At 37.8% G+C, this 23,134-nt stretch overlaps 1 protein-coding gene across 1 annotated transcript in view; it reads left to right on the top strand.

The window, feature by feature from the left end:
- ppp4r3a.S (protein phosphatase 4 regulatory subunit 3A S homeolog) overlaps positions 1-22,065 on the top strand; it is a 32,573-nt gene extending 10,508 nt beyond the window's left edge. The window contains 11 exon segments of the mRNA NM_001091588.1: positions 4,958-5,035; positions 7,444-7,560; positions 8,826-8,942; positions 10,185-10,316; positions 12,725-12,827; positions 14,505-14,663; positions 16,494-16,663; positions 16,769-16,911; positions 17,846-18,036; positions 18,747-18,973; positions 21,219-22,065. Of these exon segments, the coding sequence (NP_001085057.1) occupies positions 4,958-5,035; positions 7,444-7,560; positions 8,826-8,942; positions 10,185-10,316; positions 12,725-12,827; positions 14,505-14,663; positions 16,494-16,663; positions 16,769-16,911; positions 17,846-18,036; positions 18,747-18,973; positions 21,219-21,335 (1,554 nt within the window). The 3' untranslated portion in view covers positions 21,336-22,065.
- The last annotated feature ends 1,069 nt before the right edge of the window (positions 22,066-23,134 follow it).

Consider the following 23,134-nt stretch of genomic DNA (forward strand, 5'->3'; position numbering starts at 1 on the left):
ATATTCCAGTTTAGTAAGATTCTTTAATATGCCACTTACATTTATATAAACGATCTGTTGCTTAAGTATTCATTTTGGGGGTATAGTTTTCCTTTAAGCAAATTGTCATGTCTTTTATCCCCATGGGACATGTTTATATGCTTTAGCATGCTGTGTATTTATGTATTTCAATCATAGGGTAGCACCATACTTCAATACTTTACCCAGGTTCCATCTGAAACAATATGCAGTTCTTAAAGGATCAGTAACATCAAATTTTTTTTTTTTTTTTTTAATGGTAAGTATAGAATGAAAAAAAAAAAACACAAAGACATATTAAACTTTTAAATTGCTAAGTCTTTATTAAGAAATAACTTACCAAAACTACGCTTGCGCTCCTCTTCAAAAAAGGCAACAGTGTGACGATCCATCATGCACGCTCGATTTCTCCTACCTGGCTATCTTCTATAAGGAAGGCAGGGAGGATAAATGGAATGCCGCACGATGGAGCGCAGATCGCCTTTTCTGAAGAGGAACGTAAGTGGAGTTCTGGCAAGTTATTTCTTAATAAAGACTTAGCGATTTAAAAGTTTAATTTGTCCTTGTGTTTTGTTTTTTTTTTTTTCATTCTATACAAACAAAATTTTTTTTTTTTATAATTGATATTACTGGTTCTTTAATATTCAATCAAGTGTATTTATAAGAGCATATCGAGCCAACATGATGAAAATGCTTATGTGCTAATAATGGTTTGGAGTCAATACTCCCCTCATAGGGAATGTGCAATTGTGATGTCAAAATATTCAGAAGGCTGAAATTCATTCTTATGTTTTGCTGGGTGTCATATGTTGGAGAAATGAAGCTGAGGAGAAGTGCAGCTTCTTGATTTCTGGAAATGTTGTAAAATCTTTAAAATTAGTAGTTGTGTTGTTTTGGGTAGACTTTGATTGGTAGCAATGGATTCCTGCCCAGGTGAAAGTTTGGCCAGTGTTGATAAATTAGCCCCTTTGTGTTTATTGGCAAATTAAAAGTTGCGCCAGTTAAAAAATGTGCTTTGCAACAAGCTCTGCAAGATGATTACAATAAAATGGAAATAAAAGGACTTCACAAAATAAAGATTTTACCATGCAAGGCTAGCACTGAGATATTGTTACGGTATTACAAAGCACCGCCTTTGCTGCAAGCCTTGCATTGTAAGTTTCACTGGACCCATATACACTGTACTGAATATATTTGAGTAATAATACAGTATGACTCATTTAACTTGAAATTGAAGCCACCCCTTTTCAAGGTATTTCACCCAAACAAAATGTGTGAGTGTATTTAGAGTGCGGTTTGCAATACATAAGAATCGCGCATTCCAGTGGTGATAAATACTTTAATATATAATTTTGCTACTTGGTTACTCTTTAGTCTATATAATATGCAGATATACAGTGAAGTGTATCTGTTTTCACAGCCTATGTTTACCCAGTTTTTTTATTTTTATACTCAATTCCTTTAAGGCAATCATTTTTATGCTGCCCTATTTGTAATCTTGTTATTAGCACTTCAGTTACAGGTAATGTGTAGGAGAGATGGGATTAATAATGTGCCAAAAGTGCGAGTGTTCTTGCAGAGGATACTGAATTGTGTTAAACTGTAATCATTAATATGTTTTACTATGCTCGCATAGCCTAAAAAGTCTACCTACTATGATGTGATCCGCGACAGAACAACATAAACTGCTATGGGCAGAGACACACGGTCAGATTCGAGGAGGTTATTCGCTGGCAACAAATAGCCTCTTCTTCGGGGCGACTAATCTCCCCGAACTTCCTTCTCCTGCCTTGCATCGGAGTGCTTTGTTTTCTGAAGTCGCCCAAAGTTTCCTCGTGAGGCAACTTCGGGTGACTTCAGAAAATGAAGCGCTCCGAGTGCCATCCGTCTGCAATTTTCATTCTAGCCAGCGGGAAGGCAGTTCGGGGAGATTAGTCTCTCCGAAGAAGAGGAAATCTCCCTGAATCTGAACGGCTGTCTCTGCCCTGAGGCAAGGACACGCAACCACTTACTTTATCACACTTCATGTAAATGAATGATATAAATAGTCTAAAATAGCCTTTGTAATGAAGTATTTTAGACCAAGGCCTTTTGTAATTGCAGCACTTTAAAGCCAGTCGAAACTCGTCCCTTGACCACTTCCCACAGCTCATTGACTTGAATGGGGGAGCACAAATACAAAGCTATGATTGCTTTTTTTTTTTTTTTTTTTTTTTTGCCTTAACAAATTCTGAGAATTTTTAGACTGACTGCCACTCACATCTGTACTTCATCCTGTTGGCAACGATCAATTGGGTCACTGCAGCCTTGAATATTAGTGATGCCAACCTTATCCATTTTCCTTCACTATCAGAACTGCCCCATCTTAAAGGTGATTTTAATCAAAATAATGAATTGGTGTAGTCCTCTGAGCAATTTGCATGTATTTTCCGTTGTAAATGGGTTTTGCCATATTATTAACTATCTAAGTATTTTTAAGCATTTTCACTTTGCTGTATTTAGTTAACCCTCTGGTTCCAGACTCCCAGTTGAGCAAAGCCTGGTTTTAGGATTCTAAAAATGCAGATGTATCTCAAAATCACTAAAAATAGAAAGTAAGTGTAAAAGTGCTCAGAGAAAGTTTACATCAATTAATAGTTGGGTCTAGAGCCTCTTTTTAGGGTAATTAACCGGTGTAAGATACCTTGTATGTTTCCTAATGTTACCCAGCACCTTAAGAGGGCTGTGCACCAGTATGTTTGTGAAGTGGCTGTAAAAAGGATAAGTATTATTTGCATTAGATGTTAAAGTGCCTTTAAAGGGGACCAGTCACCCAAATCCTATTTTTTTTTTTTTTTTTTTTTTAAATTAACTTTAGTTACACTATATAAATTATCTGGATCTAGTTTCCCTCAGTCTGGGAATTCAAAATTATAACAAGCAAGCAGGAGCTATTTTGTGAACACTGTTATTAAAGGGATACTGTCATGGGAAAATACAATTTTTTCAAAATGAATCCGTTAATAGTGCTACTCCAGCAGAATTCTGCACTGAAATCCATTTCTCAAAAGAACAAACAGATTTTTTTATATTCAATTTTGAAATCTGACATGGGGCTAGACATTTTGTCAATTTCCCAGCTGCCCCATGTCATGTGACTTGTGCCTGCACTTTAGGAGAGAAATGCTTTCGGGCAGGCTGCTGTTTTTCCTTCTCAATGTAACTGAATGTGTATCAGTGGGACATGGGTTTTTACTATTAAGTGTTGTTCTTAGATCTACCAGGCAGCTGTTATCTTGTGTTAGGGAGCTGCTATCTGGTTACCTTCCCATTTTTCTTTTGTTTGGCTGCTGGGGGGGGGGGAGGGAGGGGGTGATATCACCCCAACTTGCAGTAAAGAATGATTGAAGTTTATCAGAGCACAAGTCACATGACTTGGGGCAGCTGGGAAATTGACAATATGTCTAATAAGGACTTTTATTATACAGCTTTTAATGTCTGTGTGACAGGTCCACTTTAAAGGGACTGTTTACCTTTAAACACTTTTTTCAATTCAGTTGGTTTCAGTTCACCACAAATAAAAACTTTTCCCAATGACTTTCTATTTGTGAACATTTTTCTTATAATGAGGTGTAAAGTTTTATTTTTTCACCTTATGAAGCAGGGGGGGTCGCTGACTCTTTAACTGTTCTAAATTGATACATTTAGTTGATACATTTCTTATCTTTGTCCCTGCTGAGCAGAATCCCCAAGTTTCATTACAGGCAGCTATTAGAATTGATACAATAGTTACTTATACAGTAGAACCCCCATTTTACGTTTTTCAGGGGATCAGAAAAAAATGGTGTAAAATCCAGGAAAATGTCAAATCAGGGAAATGTATTATGCTTAATATATTGGTGGGACCATAAAACAACAATGTAAAATGGGGAAAAACTTAAAGGGTTGTTCACCTTCCAAACACTTTTTTTTCAATTCAGTTTTGAGATTGTTCCCCAGAAAAAAATACTTTTTTCAATTACTTTCCATTATATATTTGTTACTGTTTTTCCAAATTTTAAATTTGAATGTTTGTGTCTCTGGTGTTTGAGTTTGACAGCTCAGTAATTCAGGTGCAGACTATGAACTGTTACAATTTTGCAACATTGAGTTGATATATTTCTCAGCAGCATCTCTGGAGTATTAGCAACTATTGTATCAATTCTAACAGCTGCCTGTAATGAAACTCAGAGATTCTGCTCAGCAGGGACAAAGATAAGAAATGTATCAACTAATTGTATCAATTTACAACAGTTTACAGGGTCAGTGACCCCCCACTCCCAGAGCTGCTTTAGAAGGTGAAAAATGACACTTTACACTTCAATTTTAGAAAAGCGGTCACACACAGAAAATGGAAAGTCGTTGGACTTATTTCTGGTGATCTAGCTAAAAACAACTAGTTGTTTGAAGGTAAACCACCCCTTTAATCATGGGATGTAAAGTTTCACTGTATTCCACAGATACTGCTGAGAAGTGTATCAACTAATGTAGCAAATTGTAACACTTCTGAATGCTCCTGAATTACTGAGTTGCCAGACTGAGAGACAGGAACATTAAACTTGCTCTTTGGGAACATGGTAAAAAATAAAAGATGGAAATCAATTGAAAAAAATCGTTGTTTATGGTGAACAATCTGAAAACAACTGAAGGTGAACAACCCTTTAATGCCTCTTAATTGCCTTTAATCTCACCTGTACTTTTGTATGAGGGTTAATTGTATATGTGTATGGCTACTATTTTGTTGCATCAAGCAGTTCAGCCAAAACTATCCGGTAAGTCTTGCTCTACGGTGATATAAACAAAGCATAAGTCTAAAAGTTTACTAAGTTTGAGTATTCACCAAATATTCAATCTAATGGGGAATCTTTCACTGTATCAATCTGTAGAGTAAAATGACTGTTTTTACTGTTTCCTTTTCTAGGAAGATGAGAAATTTCTAACAGAGTTATTTGCACACCTCACAGATGAGGCCACAGATGATGAAAAGAGGCAAGAGCTGGTAAGTATGTGGAACATTACACACAAGGCATTTGTTCTAATGGTAGATAAACTTATAACCTGACACCTGAGCTCCTCAAAAAAAAATAAAAATTAAACAGCATTCTTTACTGTGGCCATAGACATTAAGATTTTTAAAAGATCTTTCAGTTATCATAGGCCCAAGCTTATCTTGAAACGATCGTTTAAATGTACGATTTGTCCATCAACTAAAACAGCAATTTCAAGTGATATTTAGCATATCTAGTTGAAGCTAGGAAAACCGTTGGTAGCTGCCTGCAAATAATTGGGCAATGGATAAATTTCACTGTGAATGATGAAAATTTTCTAACCTGACCTATCGCATTTTCTGACCGATGTCAGACGAAAATTGACCTGTCACCCAGACACACAAAGCTGTATAATAAAAGTCCTTTTCAAATTAAACATGAAATCTAATTTCTATTTTTTAACTAAAGCATTCATAGCTGTTGTAAGCTCATTTAAAAATCTCCGCTGTCCATCAAATATTGTCTGCCCCTCCTCTATGCCTTACGGATAGAGGTGGGGCAGACAATTACTTTCACTTTTCATTCAGCACTTTCTAGATGTCACTGCTCTCCCCACATTCCCCCTCTCTCTTTACAATTTAATTGTGTAGCCAGGGCATGGGGATGGACATCAGGTCCCGCATTCTGATGCACAAATATGGTTCTGAGATGATACAAGACTTGTCTTAATAACAGTGTCCACAAAATGGCTCCTGCCTGCTTGCTATAATTATGAATTCCCAGATCAAAGGAAACAAGATTAAAAAAAGACAGTGTAATTGAAAATAATTTTGCTTGACTAATGTTATAAAATAGGATTTTGAATAATTTTTTCGGCTGACTGGTCCGCTTTGAGTGCACAATTGTTCGGTGCCCACTAACCTTGTGATATTTTGACGAATTTGTTGGATCGCACTAAAATTGGTAGTAATGACCACCATTACTCATCAAAGGAGCTAACGTACAGTACAATTAAGGCAACACAGCAAATCGTGAACCACATCTTGAAGTTTCAGGGCACTTGATCTGTATAAGTGTTTAGAACGCACAAGGAACTGTGCAATATTAAATGCATTGCTAAGGCCTGGGATATTTCTACTGGCAGAGAAGAGCCCATCACCACTTGGGTTCTTTTCTCCTGGACCATTTATGTGGTGTTGTGTCTTAATTGTCCTGTATGTTGTCCTGAACAATGTAGGTCTCTATAATAAAAAACAATTGCATTAAACAGCTGTTTTGTAAAACCCTGCTTCACGTAAATAAACCATTTTCACAGTAATATACTTTCTATGTGCAACTAGATTATCCTAAATAGAAAATTGCAATTTTAAGCAATATGGGGTGCTCCTGGGATCCTAGGATTTACGGTCCACACATACAAACCATACAAGCTAGATCCCATGAGACAATTAAGGACAAAGTTCTGTCTTTTGCTTCTAAACTTCTTCCTGTTTACAGTCAGAGCTGCAGTGTTTCTAGTCAGGTGATCTCTGAGGCACCACAGAGAATAGCATAAAATGGGGACTTGAAGCATAATTCAACCCGTAGTTTAAAAAAACCCTCCCCCCACACCCTGGGTAGATCCCCTCCTCCCCCCCAGCCTACCTTCCCCACCTCCGGGCAAATGCCCCTTATTTTTTACTCACCCCTCCGTGCAGATTCTGGCATCAGAGTTCACGGCAGCCATCTTCTTTCTTCAGTCTTTTTCGGAAGTTTCAGCGCATGCGCAGTGTAAATTTCCGGTTCCGAACAACTGCACATGCAACGAAAGTCACGAAAATTTCTGGAAAATGTTTGGAATTTTCGTGGCTTTCGGCGCGTGCGCAGTTGTTCTGGACCGGAAATTTACTCCCAACTGCGCATGTGCCAAAAATTACGTCAATACACGCAGATTACCAGAGAAGAAGAAGATGGCTACTGTGAACTCTGAGGCCAGAATCTGCTCGGAGGGGTGAGTAAAAAAATTAGGGGCATTTGCCCGGGGGGCAGGTAGGCTGGGAGGGAGGAGGTAGGGGAGTAGGAATTTTTTTAATAAGGGGTTTGTTTCTCCTTTAAGGGAAAAGCAGTAAAGGGGCAATATTTATTTAAAAATATGCCCCAGTTTGGTAAGATTATTAAATATGTCACGTAATATGATGTAAACTATTTCTTGCTTATTCACTTTGGGGGTATAGTTTTCCTTTAATCAGTAATTAATCTTGTGTCTAATTTTTTACAGCTCCTTGATTCTTGTGAGCGTTGCTGGTGACAGATGTTTCCTAGTCACTTGAACCTGAAAAAAATTTTGTTTTTAGCTTTAATAGCTTGCTTATGCCTGTGTAAAAAGGATTGACAATTAACCAGAATTTATTTTGAAACATATTTTTTATCCCAATTTTAGGTTAATTTTCTAAAGGAATTTTGTGCATTCTCTCAGACGCTACAACCCCAAAATAGAGATGCTTTCTTTAAGACTTTGTCAAACATGGGCATCCTTCCAGCCTTAGAAGTAATTCTGGTAAGTAGCAATCCTTTGCCCTACATTACAGGCTGTAATTATGGGACCAATTATCCAGAATAGGTTAACTTTTCTTTCAATAAGGATTAATTATATCTTCGATTGGATGAAGTACAAGGTACTGTTTTATTATTTTAGAGATAAAGGAAATCATTTGTAAAATTTGTATAAAATGGAGTCTATGGGTGATGGCCATCTTTTAATTCTGAGTTTTTCTGATAATGGTTTTCTGGATGACGGATCCCATACCTGTACATTTTTATTTTTTTAACTTTTTATTTGCTCAGTGTAGTTCTTTAGCCTCTGCATATTTCAGTTTCAGGTAATCGTTTTGACTATAGCACCTTCTACCTATCACATCATAAATGCTATTGTATTTTTAGCACACTTAATTTAAAGGAACAGTGACATCAAAAAAAAAAGAAAGTGTTTTAAAGTAATACAAATATAATGCAGTGTTGCCCTGCACTGGTAAAACGGCTGTGCTTGTTTCAGAAACACTACTATAGTTTATATACATAAGCTGCTTTGTAGCAGTGGGGGCAGCCATTCAAAGGAGAAAAGACTCCAGTTACACAGCAGATAAACTCTGTAGAACATAATAGTGTTATCTGTTATCCATTATTTAACCTGTGCCATATAGCCTTTTTTCAAGTTTCCTCCATTGCTACACAGCAGCTTGTTTATATGAACTATAGTAGTGTTTCTGAAGCAAACACATCCGTTTTACCAGTGCAGGGCAACAGTACATTATATTTTTATTATATATTTTTATTACTTTAAAAATTTTACATTTTTGGTGTTACTGTTCCTTTAATTTTAGGGGGATCGATCACACCATTACAGTGCTTAATTTGCTAATTTTATGTCTGATAACATTAGGGATTATTTTTTGTAAAGAGGTTTAGCACATTTTATTAGGGATGCACCGAATCCAGGATTCAGTTTGGGATTCTGCCAGGATTCGGCCGAATCCTTCTGTCCAGCCAAGCCGGATCCTAATTTGCATTTGCAAATTAGGGGTGGAGAGGGAAATCGCGTGACAAGGAAGTAAAAAATGTTTTCCCCTTCCCACCCCTAATTTTCATATGCAAATTAGGATTTGGTTCAGTATTCGGCCGAATCCTTTGTGAAGGATTCGGGGGTTCGGCAGTATCCAAAATAGTGGATTCGGTGCATCCATACATTTTATATCATTATGGATGTGCTAACCTATGTCTGTTTAATACAGCAATGTTGATGGTCCCTTTTGTTTAACCAAACAGGGCATGGATGATCCACAGGTTAGAAGTGCTGCCACTGACATCTTCTCCTACTTAGTAGAGTATAATCCATCTATGGTGCGGGAGTTTGTAATGCAAGAGGCACAGCAGAACGATGATGTAAGTATCCAACCTAATCAGTGAAGTAATGCATTAATTACAGGGGGTATATAAGATGTAGGCAACGCCCCCTCCAAATATACACACCATTTTTAACAATCCAAAGAGATCAATTACAGAAAATGCAAGGAAGTTTCTACAATCGATTAACTGGATGTGGAAGCCAAGTAATCCGCCCCACTGATTAGAGTCTTCTTTCTTGCCTTCATCTTCATTTTGTCTGAACTTGGTGTTTCTTACCAAAGCTTTACATGGTACTGACACAAAAAGAATTACTGCTACAATTATGCTTCAAACCCCCAAAAATATCCATGTTTTCAAGCCTTACTTTGTTTGATACATTCACAGAGTGTGCAATTCATAGTTAAGGTGGCCATACAGATACCAAAGAAAATTACAAAACAACATTTTGTTCTATTTTCTGAATATTTATTGTGGGCCAACAATCCCAGCCAATAGATATACCATGTGCTATTTAGTCAGATTAACTGAGATTAACCGTGTTGTTGGTTTTCCTAACTAAGCCGACACACCATTACATAGAACTAAATACTGAAAACAATTTCTACTTAAAGGGGTGGGTCACCTTAAAGTTAACTTTTAGAATGGTATAGAATGGCTAATTCTAAGCAACTTTTCAATTGGTCTTCATTATTTATTTTTTCTCGTTTTTCAATTATTTGCCTTCTTCTTCTGACACTTCCCAGCTTGCAAATGTAGGTCACTGACCCCCATCTAAAAACAAATGCTCTGTAAGGCTACAAATGTATTGCTATTGCTACTTTTTATTACTCATCGTTCTATTCAGGCCTGCTCCTATTCATATTTCAGTCTTGTTCAAATCAATGCATGGTTGCTAGGGTAATTGAACCCAGCAACCAGATTGCTAAAATGGCAATGGTAAATGGTAAAAAAGCTAAATAACTCCAAAACCACAAATAATAAAAAATGAAAACCAATAGCAAATTGTCTCACTATCACTCTCTACACCATACTAAAAGTTAATTTAAAGGTGAACAACTGCTTTAAGTGCAAATGAAATAATTCAGAAAAGAGTAAAACCCTTGTTGGTTTATGGACACTTTGTATGTTGCATTGTATTTTCAGACTAGTGTTGAAACGTAATCGTGTGCACAATCCTTATGCAACATAAGTATACCTACCAGTTTAAAATTTTAATTATTCAGTTAATTTCAATATGGAGCTAAATCAGCTGATTAATATTTTACTTTTATTTCTTAGGACATACTGCTGATAAATCTTATCATTGAACACATGATTTGTGATACGGACCCAGAACTAGGTGGCGCTGTGCAACTCACAGGACTTCTCCGCACTTTAGTTGATCCTGAAAATATGCTGGCAACAACCAATGTAAGAAGTGCCATCTGGCTGTGGTTACTGTTACAACCTCAGTCTATGATCTATCACTTTGCATAGTGTATGTTTCTTTTGTACTGTTTATTAGTGTGCTTCGGCAAATCGTTATTTGGGAGAGCAAGCTAACATATCTGCTGTACAGCTTAAAATACAATGCATCCTCTAAATGTGACTTCTTGAAGCAGCAACATAGTTGGGCTAATTTATCAACAATGTACAATAATTCAAAGCAACCAATCAGGCAGTTCAATGAAAACAAACATTTAATTGAATTCCATAGGTTGCTGGCCAGGTACTATTGCAAATAAACCCCATTGTAACTATTATAACTTGTAGAAATGCAGGCTTGAATCAGTAGCGTAACCTCCGGGGGGTGTGATTGCATCCGGCCCGCCCCAAAAAAAAAGTCTGTGGGGGCAACCAGCCACACAGCCTGCACCCGGGCCTGCAGCATATAGTTAGTTAGGTCATTAAATCTTTGGGCAGAGACAAATTTTTTCTAATTTTGGTTCTGTACATTACCACAAGGAATTTCTAAATGAAACAACTCAGATGCAGTTGATTTGCAGACTTTCAGATTTAATTCAGTGGGTTGAACAAAAAGATTGCATAAAAATGTGAGGAACTAAAGCCTTTTTTAAACACAATCACTTCATTTCAGGGGCTCAAAAATAATTGGACAATTGACTCAAAGGGTATTTCATGGGCAGGTGTGGGCAATTCCTTCATTATGTCATTATCAATGAAGCAGATAAAAGCCCAGTAGTTGATTTGAGGGGGGTGCTTGTATGTGGATGATTTTGCTGTGAACAGACAAGGAGCTGCAAAAACAGAACAAACCTATCCGAGAAATTGCTACAATATTAGGAGTGGCAAAATCTACAGTTTGTACATCCTGAGAAAGACAGAAAGTACTGGGGAACTCAGCAATGCAAAAAGACTTGGAAGTCCACGGAAGACAACAGTGCTGAATGATCGCAGAATCATTTCCAAAGTGAAGAGAAACCCCTTCACAACAGCCAAACAAGTGAACAACACTCTCCAGGAGGCAGGCGTAGTGATATCCAAGTCTACCATAAAGAGAAGACTGCATGAAAGTAAATACAGTGGATGCACTGCAAGGTGCAAGTCACTCATAAGCATCAAGAATAGAAAGGCTAGATTGGACTTTGCTTAAAAAACATCTAAATAATCCAGCACAGTTCTGGAAAAACATTCTTTGGACAGATGAAACCAAGATCAACCTCTACCAGAATGATGGCAAGAAAAAACAATGGTGAAGGCGTGGAACAGCTCATGATTCAAAGCATACCACATCATCTGTAAAACATTTGGGAGGCAGTGTGATGGCTTGGGCGTGCATGGCTGCCAGTTGCACTGGGACACTAGTGTTTATCCATCATGTGACACAGGACAGCAGCAGCCGAATGAATTCTGAGATGTTCAGCTATTGATTGGGAGGCATTTATAATACAGATGGACAATGACCCAGAACATACAGCCAAAGCAACCCAGGAGTTTATTAAAGCAAAGAAGTGGAATATTCTTGAATTGCCAAGTCAGTCACTTGATCTGAACACAATTGAGCTGCATTTCACTTGTTGAAGACTAAACTTCGGTCAGAAAGGCCCACAAACAAACAGCAACTGAAAGCCACTGCAGTAAAGACCTGGCAGAGCATTAATAAGGAGGAAACCCAGAATCTGGTGATGTCCATGAGTTCAAGACTTCAGGCTGTCATTGCTAGCAAAGGGTTTTCAAGCAAGTATCACAAATTAACATTTTATTTTCAGTTTTTTAATTTGTCCAATTACTTTTGAGCCCCTGAAATTAAGTGATTGTGTTAAAAATAAAGGCTTTAGTTCCTCACATTTTTATGTTGTTCAACCCACTGAATTAAAGATGAAAGTCTGCAGTTCAACTGCATCTGAGTTGTTTCATTTAAAATTCATTGTGGTAATGTACAGAACCTAAATTAGAAAAAAGTTGTCTCTTTCCAAAGATTTATGGGCCTAACTGTATGTCACTGGTTTGAATAACTTTATTGGGTCAGACTGCATTAAACCTGTCACTTGTATTTCTCTAGTTCTCTGCCTGTTTTTATCTGATCTTCCTCTATTTTTCACTGTTCATTTTGTGCTTTCTTACAGACAATGCATATTGCACATTAAGGTGTCCCTACACATTAAATTGTGTAACATATTCCCAACTCAAAACTGACTGAACTTTTCCCTGTAGAAAGGTAGCTTTAAAGTTGCCTGAACCTCATTGCTTATAATAAATGAAAACCGCTAATTTTTCCATTGACATACACACAGTTATTTTTGCTTTTTCTGTGCATTATTTCTTTTGCTTCACAAATATGATGTATTAATTCTGTAAACACTATACATACTTCCTAGAAAACAGAGAAGACTGAGTTTTTGGGTTTCTTCTACAAGCATTGCATGCATGTCCTCACTGCTCCATTACTGGCTAACACCACGGAGGAAAAGCCCAGCAAAGGTTAGATATGTGGCAATAGCCTGTAATATATTATTTGCTATAAAAAGATAACACCTTTTTTTTAGGGATGCACCAAATCCACTATTTTGGATTCGGCCAAATCCTTGGTGAAAGATTCGGCCGATTTACCAATCCGAATCCTAATTTGCATATGCAAATTAGGGCAGAAAAGGAAAAAGTGGAAAAAATCTTCTTTTGTGCCGAAAAGTCATGTGATTTGCCTACCCGCCCCTAATTTACATATGCAAATTAAGATTCAGTTCAGCCAGGCACAAGGATTTGGCCGAATCCTGTTTAAAAAGGCCAAATCCCAAATCGTGGATTCGGTGCATCCCTACTTTTCTTAAAGGAAAACTAAACCCTAAAAATGAATATGGCTAAAAATGCCATGTTTTATATACTGAACTTATTGCACCAGCCTAAAGTTTCAGCTTGTCAATAGCAGCAATGATCCAGGACTTCAAACTTGTCACAGGGGGTCACCATCTTGGAAAGTCTCTGTGACACTTACATGCTCCGTGGGCTCTGAGCAGCTGTTTAGAAGCTAAATTTAGGGGTTGTTGCAAATTTACAAGCAGAAAATGAGGTTTGTCTGTAATATAATCTGATGCTGATAAGGGCTTATTCAATTTCTGATTCTAGTTGCACTGGTTTTGGTGCTGCCATGTAGTAACTACCTGTATTAATTACTGATCAGCCTTATATTGTGACATTTATATTCTATGTGTACTGAGGAGTGGGTCCCTAAGCTCAGTAAGTGACAGCAGCACAGAGCATGTGCAGTGAATCAACAGAAAAGAAGAGGGGAGCTACTGGGGCATTTTTGGAGACACAGATCTTTACTGCTAAAGGGCTGTGGTTGCCTTGGGCTGGTACAGAAGCACAAAACATAATGTGCAACGTTTCTTCCCTACTTCTATGGTTAAGCTTTAGTTCTCCTTTAAACAGTGTTAGTTTTAGTATGCTATGGCACATTGGTAGAACTGCACAGCAGGGAAGGTTGCCAGCTTCTTAACAGATCATCATAAATGCTGAAATTGTTTGGAAACAGTCACTGTTTTAAATGTATTTACTAGGGATGCACTGAATCCACTATCTTGGATTCGGCCGAACCCCCGAATCCTTTGTGAAAGATTCAGTCGATTACCGAATCCTAATTTGCATAGGCAAATTAAGGGTGGGAAGGGGAAAACATTTTTTATTTCCTTGTTTTGTGACAAAATGTGACATGAAATCATTCCCCGCCTCCAATTTGCATATGCAAATTAAGATCCGGATTCGGTTTAGCCAGGTAGAAGGATTCACCCGAATCCTGCTAAAAAAAGGCATAATCCCAAATTGAATCCTGGATTCGGTGCATTCCTAGTATTTACTATTGAAAACCTAAAATAAGCATCTCATATACTGGCTATGTTTTCACGTTAAGATAATAGAATTCAAAGATACTTCAGTTGTGTAAAAAGTCTACTACAGAACTGATTTTGAAATATTAAATTTAGTTAAATGTATTGAACTAGAAAGAAAAAAAGACTAATATATAGGATCACACCGTGCCATTGTATTCCTTGGCTGAAGTTACTGGATAAATAAGTGTGGTTTTTAGGATGATCTAGTACATAAAATGTATGTGTATTTTAATGAACTGTGGTGTAATATTGTAACATATCTTTTATCTAGATGATTTCCAGGCTGCCCAGCTGTTGGCGCTCATCTTAGAACTGCTCACATTTTGTGTTGAACACCACACCTACCACATAAAAAACTACATCATAAACAAAGACATTCTGCGCCGAGTGCTTGTTCTCATGTCATCTATGCATTCCTTCCTTGGTCTATGTAAGCTTTCTTTCTTTTTTTAAATGTGTTCTGTTGGTAGCTAGAACTCTGCAATATACTTCCCATGAAAATCCATAGGAACTTGTTCGTTAGCAAGTGCAGAGCTGGTTGCAACACTCATGCTAAAGATTTGAGAAAGTTTTCTTATTTGTTTTTTAAGCAGAAGAACATCAGAGCAGCCTCTTTCTTTCTCCTGACAACTTCCTTGACTACTTGGTGGTCAAAATGGTCACAAAATGACCGGCAGGAGGCGCTGTTGTAACAAGATTCATTTATACTAACAGTACATATATCCCTTAATATCTTGGAATTAAAAATAAATAAACAACGAATGTACATTACAAAAGTGCTTAGAATAGCAAGTGCTTAGAATAACAAGTATATTTTCAATAAACTTCAATTAACAAATCAGTACTCTTTCTGTAAAATCAATCTTCCGCCGCTCATTTACCATTTCTCTCCTCTCTTTCTGGAAACTGTGCTGAGATCCTTTCACAGGCAGTTGGTCAGAGTAGAGAAAAAAGATTGACAATGCTCTGCATTCTGAAGGGCAAGTAGGCAGAGTGGGGACTGTTTCTCATCAAGATTAGCCTCAGTCATAAAATAACATATAACTAACAGCCCCTGTATTTTATAGGTGGCCTGCTTTTCCTAGAAGATGTATTAGAGCTTTCAAATAACTGATTCCAGTACAAACAAAATCTAACAAAATAACTGCCTTTTGCACAAATCCTGCATGTAGAGAGACATGATGTCTGGTGTTTTTAAATACATTTTCTAGGCAAAAGGAGCCTCCTATAAGATATATTGGATCTAACTGTCAATGAATATCTGACTCCCAACTGCTGCATGAAGACAGAATGAAGAGAAACAGATGCTGAGAGAGCGATAGTGAAGATAAACTTGATTATTTTCGAAACAATGCAGAATATTGAATGATTGTATTTAGAAAGTTTCTTATTTCAGTATGATGAAGCTTATTTTACATTTTCGTGATAGTTCCCCTTTAAGTATGGCTCCATGGAAGGGAAAGTCCTGCTGGCTTCTTTAAGAAAAATTCTACTATGGTGTGCAAGATTGGGTCTAGAACAGAACTTGGTGGTGGTGAAAAACTGCCAGATGATGCGCTCTGCAAAAAGGGCCTAGGGAGAACACTGGATATAACCGAGAGGCTACATTGAGTCTCTTCAGTTTTAAACCAGCAACACTAAATTTCCCCATACAGAAGTTGGGGAGAATAATCTTAGGTTGTGCAACATAACTTTGTTTTGTTGTGCATGTGTTGTGGGCTTTTCTGTAAGTATAATGTGCTAAAACATTAAAATCAAAGCACATCAGGCAATATTTTTTGAATTATAAAAAGAGGTAACACGTGATCAATCCACATGAAGTAAATATATTTTGGATATCGATCATTTTCTCTAGTCTGTTCTAGGTCAGAGGAGGTATTTGAGTGCATTTATGCTGATATTCATTGAGGAAAGGGGTTTTCCTTTAAAAATTAAGATCCCCTCCCACCATAGGACTTGCACGGTTTACTTGTGTCTCATACAAAACCATCTGTTAATATTAATTTAGGAAAGAGGGTTTCCTTAAAATAAAGATCCCCTCCCACCAGAGGATTTGCACTGTTTACTTGTGACTGGAAAGGAGATAATCTCATGTAAAATAATTTGTTACTAATATGCTGAGGTAGCCTCCAGGGAGGTCGAGGGGTAACATTAACCAGCTCATAGGAGGAAGATTTAATCAAAGTGGTTTAGATTAAATAAATAATAATTAAGCTGCAACTTTGAAATCCCATTCTCTAAGCTAATTGTGTCTTTACAGGTGCATTGAGATTTATGAGGAAGATAGTAGGTCTGAAAGATGAATTCTATAACCGATACATAGTGAAGAGTTTTTTGTTTGAACCTGTCGTGAAAGCATTTCTTAATAACGGCTCTCGGTACAACCTTATGAACTCTGCCATTTTAGAGATCTTTGAATATATTAGAGTGGTGAGTGTTACAGACCCCTAAGTAAAAATGTATTTTCATTTCTCTTGCCAAATTTGTAAACTAGAAAGGACATGCATATAATGTTCTGTCTTTCATTTCCATCAGGAAGATATTAAATCACTGACGGCTCATGTCGTTGAGAACTACTGGAAAGCATTAGAGGATGTTGAATATGTGCAGACATTTAAAGGACTTAAATTGCGCTATGACCAGCAGCGAGAGAGGCAAGACAACCCCAAACTTGATAGGTATGTTTTGGGCATTGAAAGTCCTTACAGGCACAGTGTTTTCTGGCACAAAGATCCCAACTCCCTTCCCCAGCACCAATAATTTTTATGCAGTGAAGAATGCCTCTGTCTTTGGTGTTACCGTTACCTTTAGTCAATACTATGCTAGTCCATATGTGACCTCTCCCTTCTTCGGTGACACTTAAGCAAATACTGACAGTGGAGTCCATGGAACACTGTTAGATTACTCAATACCCTGTTCATATCCTTTAAAGGGATTTTTATGGTGTAGTTTTTATTTCTAAATTACACTGTTTACACTGCAAAAAATTCACTCTACAATATAAAATGTAATTCCTGAACCAGCAAGAGTATTTTTTTTTAGTTATATTGGTGTGTAGGCGCCATCGCAGGTCATTTTGCCTGGTCATGTGTTTTCAGAAAGAGCCAGCACTTAAACATGGAACTGCTTTCTGGCAGGCTGTTGTTTCTCCTACTCAGTGTAACTGAATGTGTCGCAATGGGACCTGGATTTTTACTATTGAGTGCTGTTCTTAGATCTACCAGGTAGCTGTTATCTTGTGTCAGGGAGCTGCTATCTGGTTACCTTCCCATTGTTCTGTTGTTAGGCTGCTGGGAGGGGAGGGAGGGGGTGATATCACTCCAACTTGCAGTAAAGAGTGACTGAGGTTTAGCAGAGCACAAGTCAGATGACTTGGGGCTCCTGGGAAACTGACAATATTTCTAGCCCCATGTCAGATTTAAAATTAAATATAAAAAAAATCTGTTTGCTCTTTTGAGAAACGGATTTCAGTGCAGAATTCTGCTGGAGCAGCACTATTAACTGATATGTTTAAAAAAATTAAAAAAAATTCCCCATTAAACAAGTTGCAGTACTTGGTACCTTGGCAGATTTTTGGTTGGCAGTAAATTATTGTGGTCAATTCCTCTGCAGTATGAGATCCATTCTCAGAAACCACAGATATCGTAGAGATGCGCGATCTATAGAAGATGAGGAGGAAATGTGGTTTAATACTGACGAAGATGATCTTGAAGATGGGGAACCAGTGGTGCTTCCCTCTGAAAAAATCAAGAACAGTGAAGATCTGATGGACCCCATTAGCAAATTCATGGAAAGAAAGAAACGTAGGTGTCCGGATCTGTATTTGATCACCACAATCAGTGTGTGTCTGATTATTTGTTGGCATGTTTTATGCATGCATTTCTTCCTTCACTTACAGGCACATTTATCAAGGATCGAATTCATGAGAGTTTTAAATTCCCACGAATTTGATTGGGGGAAATTTATTTCAAATCGAATTGTTACAACTCGGACTAATTTTACTGATTCGAAAATTCTAATTGAATTTGATTCGAATTATACAAAACTCCCCAAAAAATCTTGAATGTCAGGAAGGCTACAAACATCTCCAAAATGATCCCTGGACCTTTCCCATACAATAATTCAGCACGTTTGAGGTGGCGAATAATCAAATTCGAATTCTTAAAGGGCAAGAGTATGATAAATCTTGAAAATCAAATTTGAATTTTTAATAAAAATAATTCCCTAGTCAAATTTGACAGTTTTGACCATAAACAAAATTCTAATTTTCAATCTGACCCTTAATAAATCTGCCCCATAGCGTATAGTTTGTATAGGAAGTAATGTAACCATTGGACATAGACTCATAATGAAACAACTGTATTGAATGTGCTTTTGAATCTTCTACTTTTCTTTGCTTTCTGTACAATTATTTTACTTGGCACCACATTTTAGAAATATTTGTTGTTTAGGGATTGTTTATTTGTATGCATAACTTTTACATTCTAATGTAGACCTGTAAATTGATTTTTAGTTAAAGAAAGTGAAGAGAAAGAGGTGCTTCTTAAGACCAACTTGACTGGACGCCAGAGTCCGAATTTTAAGCTCTCCTTTTCTGGAGCAACAAAGACCAACCTCACCAGCCAGTTGTCAGCGAGTGGCCATCCTGGATCTCCTGGTTCTCCAGGATCACCGGGCTCTCCAGAATCTCCAGGTTCTGTTTCCAAAAGCACACCTCAAGCAGCAGCTATAACTACCAAGGTATTGTAATAACGTACCAAATTATAAATTGCATTCCATGTTGAGTTTTTACAACGTACTAGTGATAACATTAGTTCTTAAAATTCAATATTGCCCAACACAGAGATAAAGAGAGAGAGAAAATAGAACCAAGAAGTGTTTTCATCACTGAATCTGCCTTTTTGGTGTTGTAGTTACAGCCACTTAGGCTCTTCATGCGTATACGGTATATTTTTCTTCTTATGTCCTACTGAGAGTGGATACAATTCTAGGACCTGGGAAACGACCATAACTATAATATGTATATAATATGATAATTGATTTTCAACCAAACAAAACCCTATTACATACAGCGCTGGATTTCAATGTGGGGCGGCCCTAGGCCGCACGGTCCGACCAGGCGGCCGTGCGGTCCTAGCGCCCACCTCCCCTTCCCAGCGCGCCAGCGAAAAAACGCCGGCGCAGCTGCTGTAATTGAATGGGGACGCACGCGTCCCCATAGAGCGGCTGGGCGGCATGCCACCCCTATTTTTTTGCCGCCCTAGGCCCGGGCCTATGCGGCCTTGCCGCAAATCCGGGCCTGATTACATATATTGCCATTGTATGATTGGTGCGGGATAAAGCATATACATCATAAGACAGCAGACAGTACCAGCATAGAACACAAGTAAGCAATGCCATAGCCATGACTTATAAACATGTCCCAAGGTTCCCATTAGAATAAGTTTGGCCTAATGTAGTAAATTCCCCATTCCTGAGTCACACCACTGCCCCATATTCTGACATATTTCAGAATTAAAACCCAGAATAAAATACAGGCAAGGGATCTGTTCTCTGGAAAACTCAGAATTACGGAAAGACAGTGTCCCATAGTCTTCATTTTATCCTAATAACCCAAATTTTGAAAAGTTGATTTCCTTTTTCTCTGTAATACTAAAACAGCACCTTGTACTTGATCCAAACTAAGATATAAGTTTGGATATAATTAATCCTTATTAGAAGCAGAATTTGCCTATTGGGTTTATTTAATGTTTACACAATTTTCTTGTGGACTTAAGGTATGAAGATCCAAATTACGGAAAGATTCATTATCCGGAAAGCCCTGGCTCCCGAGCATTCTGGATAACAGGTCCCATACCTGTATATTAATTCAATTAATAACTGCAGTGGTGGGGAGTAGTTCTGTACTCAGGAGGCAGACTGCTGGGTCCACTGTCCTAGGCATATCAGCTCAAAGTATTCATCATCTCAGACCAGAATTTGTTTAAAGGGGGGACAGGAACAGACCATGTGGAAAAAGCCAGCCTTGGGAGAATACTCCTCAGAAGTTGTCATCCTTTGTCCTACCATCCTATCAAATCTTATTAGCTTGAGGGCTGTGGTGTAGGAGGAATTGGTACTCTATGATCTAGTCCAGAAAGTTGTAATTGTTATCTTTGCCTTCTTTGCAGTGGTCTGTGGTCAAACTAGGAATGAGGATGGTCCACATATGGTGGTCATGCTCAAAGAGCTTGCTGTTTGCCTCTAATAACAGGCAAAAATGTCCTAGTGACGGGCAGGTGAAGTGTTTTTCCTCTAGACCTCGAAAGGCCAGGGTAGGGGTGATGGTTTGGAATTATGCTTGAAAAACATGTCTAAGCTGAAGATATCTACAAAGATGCAAACCTATCCGGCTCTCTCTACTGTATTTCTTGGAAAGTGGGGAATTGTGTATTGCAAACAAAAATCTGCCAGCTTTTTAACACACACATTTGCTTCAGACTGAAAAGTCAAGGACTTTCTTAAGGGGGCAAAAGTCAAGGAGTTTCTTAAAGGGCATGTAAAGGCAAAAAAAATTAAATCCCATTTTTACTTTCTTTAATGAAAAAGTAAACTTGTGCAGGCACAATTCACACGAACAGGGGCAGCTGGGAAATTGACAAAATGTCTAGCCCCATGTCAGATTTCAAAATTGAATATAAAAAAAAATCTGTTTGCTCTTTTGAGAAATGGATTTCAGTGCAGAAGTCTGCTGGAGTAGCACTATTAACTGATGCGTTTTGAAAAAAACATGTTTTCCGATGACAGGATCCCTTTAACAACAGATCCTATTCCTGTAATTCATACTCTGACATAGTGAACTTTAGCATATAATATTACAAAGTAACCAGTCAGGTAAACTTTTACAGATGTCAGCCCCATTAAATGGGTTAGGTGCTGGATATAAAATATTTAATGTATTGAGATACATGGTCCTAAAATGTAATTGCCTGCTTTGTGTTTTCAGGGAGGTCTTATAGGACTTGTGGATTATCCAGATGATGATGAGGAAGATGATGACAATGATGAAGAAGAGAAAGAAGAGAGACTGCCGCTCACAAAGAAAGCAAGACTTGGGTCTTAATACCAGCAATGAAACTGCTTTCCCACAGGAGTAGCAAACCTGTAACAGGCACACAGTCCTGTGAGCACATCTGACACAAACCAACACATAGATTTCTGCTCATCAAGTGCCAGTTCATAGGAGCATGAGGAGAGGGAAGTATATTGTCACAAGAAGAGACTTATGCCTAGTACTCTCCCACTGAGGCCACATTTTGCCCTTTTCTCAGGGAAGGAAAAGTTTTTTTAAATAAAAAAAAAGCCAACAGGGCAGGAGTTTGTATTGAACTCTGGATTGGCTGGTCAGTTGCTCCAATCAGAAACATGTTTAAAAAAGGCTGAAAATATTGTAATGAAAAAAAAAAGGGTTTTCTGCAACTACAAAGGATGCCAGCACTTCACTTGGGTGGATGTTCTCTGCCTTTACTATTTACACATCACAAACATGTCCTTTCCACGACACGTTTTAAACTCCACAAAAACAAGGGCCCATTGTAATAGTTGGGGGAAAATATTAGCCTTTTTTTAATGTCTTTCCCCGTGCCCTTTAAACTGCAGATTTCTTTTGGAGGATCGTGAGGGGAAATTCCCCGCCTCTCCTTAATTAAAGATTGAGTGGAATTCTAGATGTGGTCATTTTGTGTCATGATTTTTATGGGTTTTTTTTTTTTTTTTATCATTGTCCGCCCTGAGTGTATGCTGAGTTGTTGAATAGATATTTGGGACCATTAAACCTTTTTCATGTAAAATAACTGGTCTACTGATTGTTACCTGTTTTACAGCTCCTTGTCCATATTGTTGTTTTTACAGCATGCTATAGATTTGTGTATTGTTTGTGAGTGTCATGAAGAAGCTGGTTGTAATCTCCAAGACGCCCACATTCTATGTCAGTGATCCCCAACCAGTGGCTCATGAGCAACATGTTGCTCGCCAAACCCTTGGATGTCGCTCCCCATGGCCTCAAAGCAGGTTCTTATTTTTTTATTTCTGGCTTGTAGGCAAGTTTTTGTTGTATAAAAATCAGGTGAACCAAAATGGGCCTCCTGAAGGCTGCCAGTCCATATAGGGGCTACCAAATGGCCAATCACAGCCCTTATTTGACACTGCCCAGAAGGGTTGACTGGTTTCCAGCCAAATTTGGCTACTAATTCAAAGCCCAGGCGGGTTTTGAAACTACAAACTAGCTAAGGTACAGATTTGGTTTACTTTTTTAATTAAATTAATTCTTTAAGTCAGGGTTTTTTTTGGTTGAATAGGTGCGATTTCAATCGAATAGTTCCGAATTTGGACTATTCCCTAGTCGAAGTACACAAAAATGGCTCGATATTCAAATTTTTTGGATTCAAAACTTCGACCTTTGATAAATCTGCCCCTTGGTATAATTTACCATAATACTGCAAAATGAGAAGTCGAGTTTAAGATTATTCGTACAAAAAGAGGTAGCCAGAGAGCACTTGTTTCTTTAGTTAAAAGATCATTTCTTTATTTGCAGGCATTTACTGCACAACATGTTTCAGCTTCACAGGCCTTCATCAGGTGCATAAAATCAATTAACACAGCAAGCTATTTGACCCCTCACCTCACCAACAACTGCATACCGGCTCCACAGAGTGGCCAGGTTAATACAGACATATTAGAAATAATAGTACTGCCATCTTGTGGCCTACTAGTAATTAGCACCAACAAAAGTTGCAATTGTTTTGTAGCGATGGTGATACATATTGACACAATATATGCCGAAGTTTGAAACAGTAACAAGGTATTGTCCTACCTGTGTCAAGCCATTTTCAGTGTTACAGTGTATATTATTCCAAAGTATAT

Source organism: Xenopus laevis, chromosome 8S, assembly GCF_017654675.1.
Source record: "Xenopus laevis strain J_2021 chromosome 8S, Xenopus_laevis_v10.1, whole genome shotgun sequence".
Taxonomy (NCBI): domain Eukaryota; kingdom Metazoa; phylum Chordata; class Amphibia; order Anura; family Pipidae; genus Xenopus; species Xenopus laevis.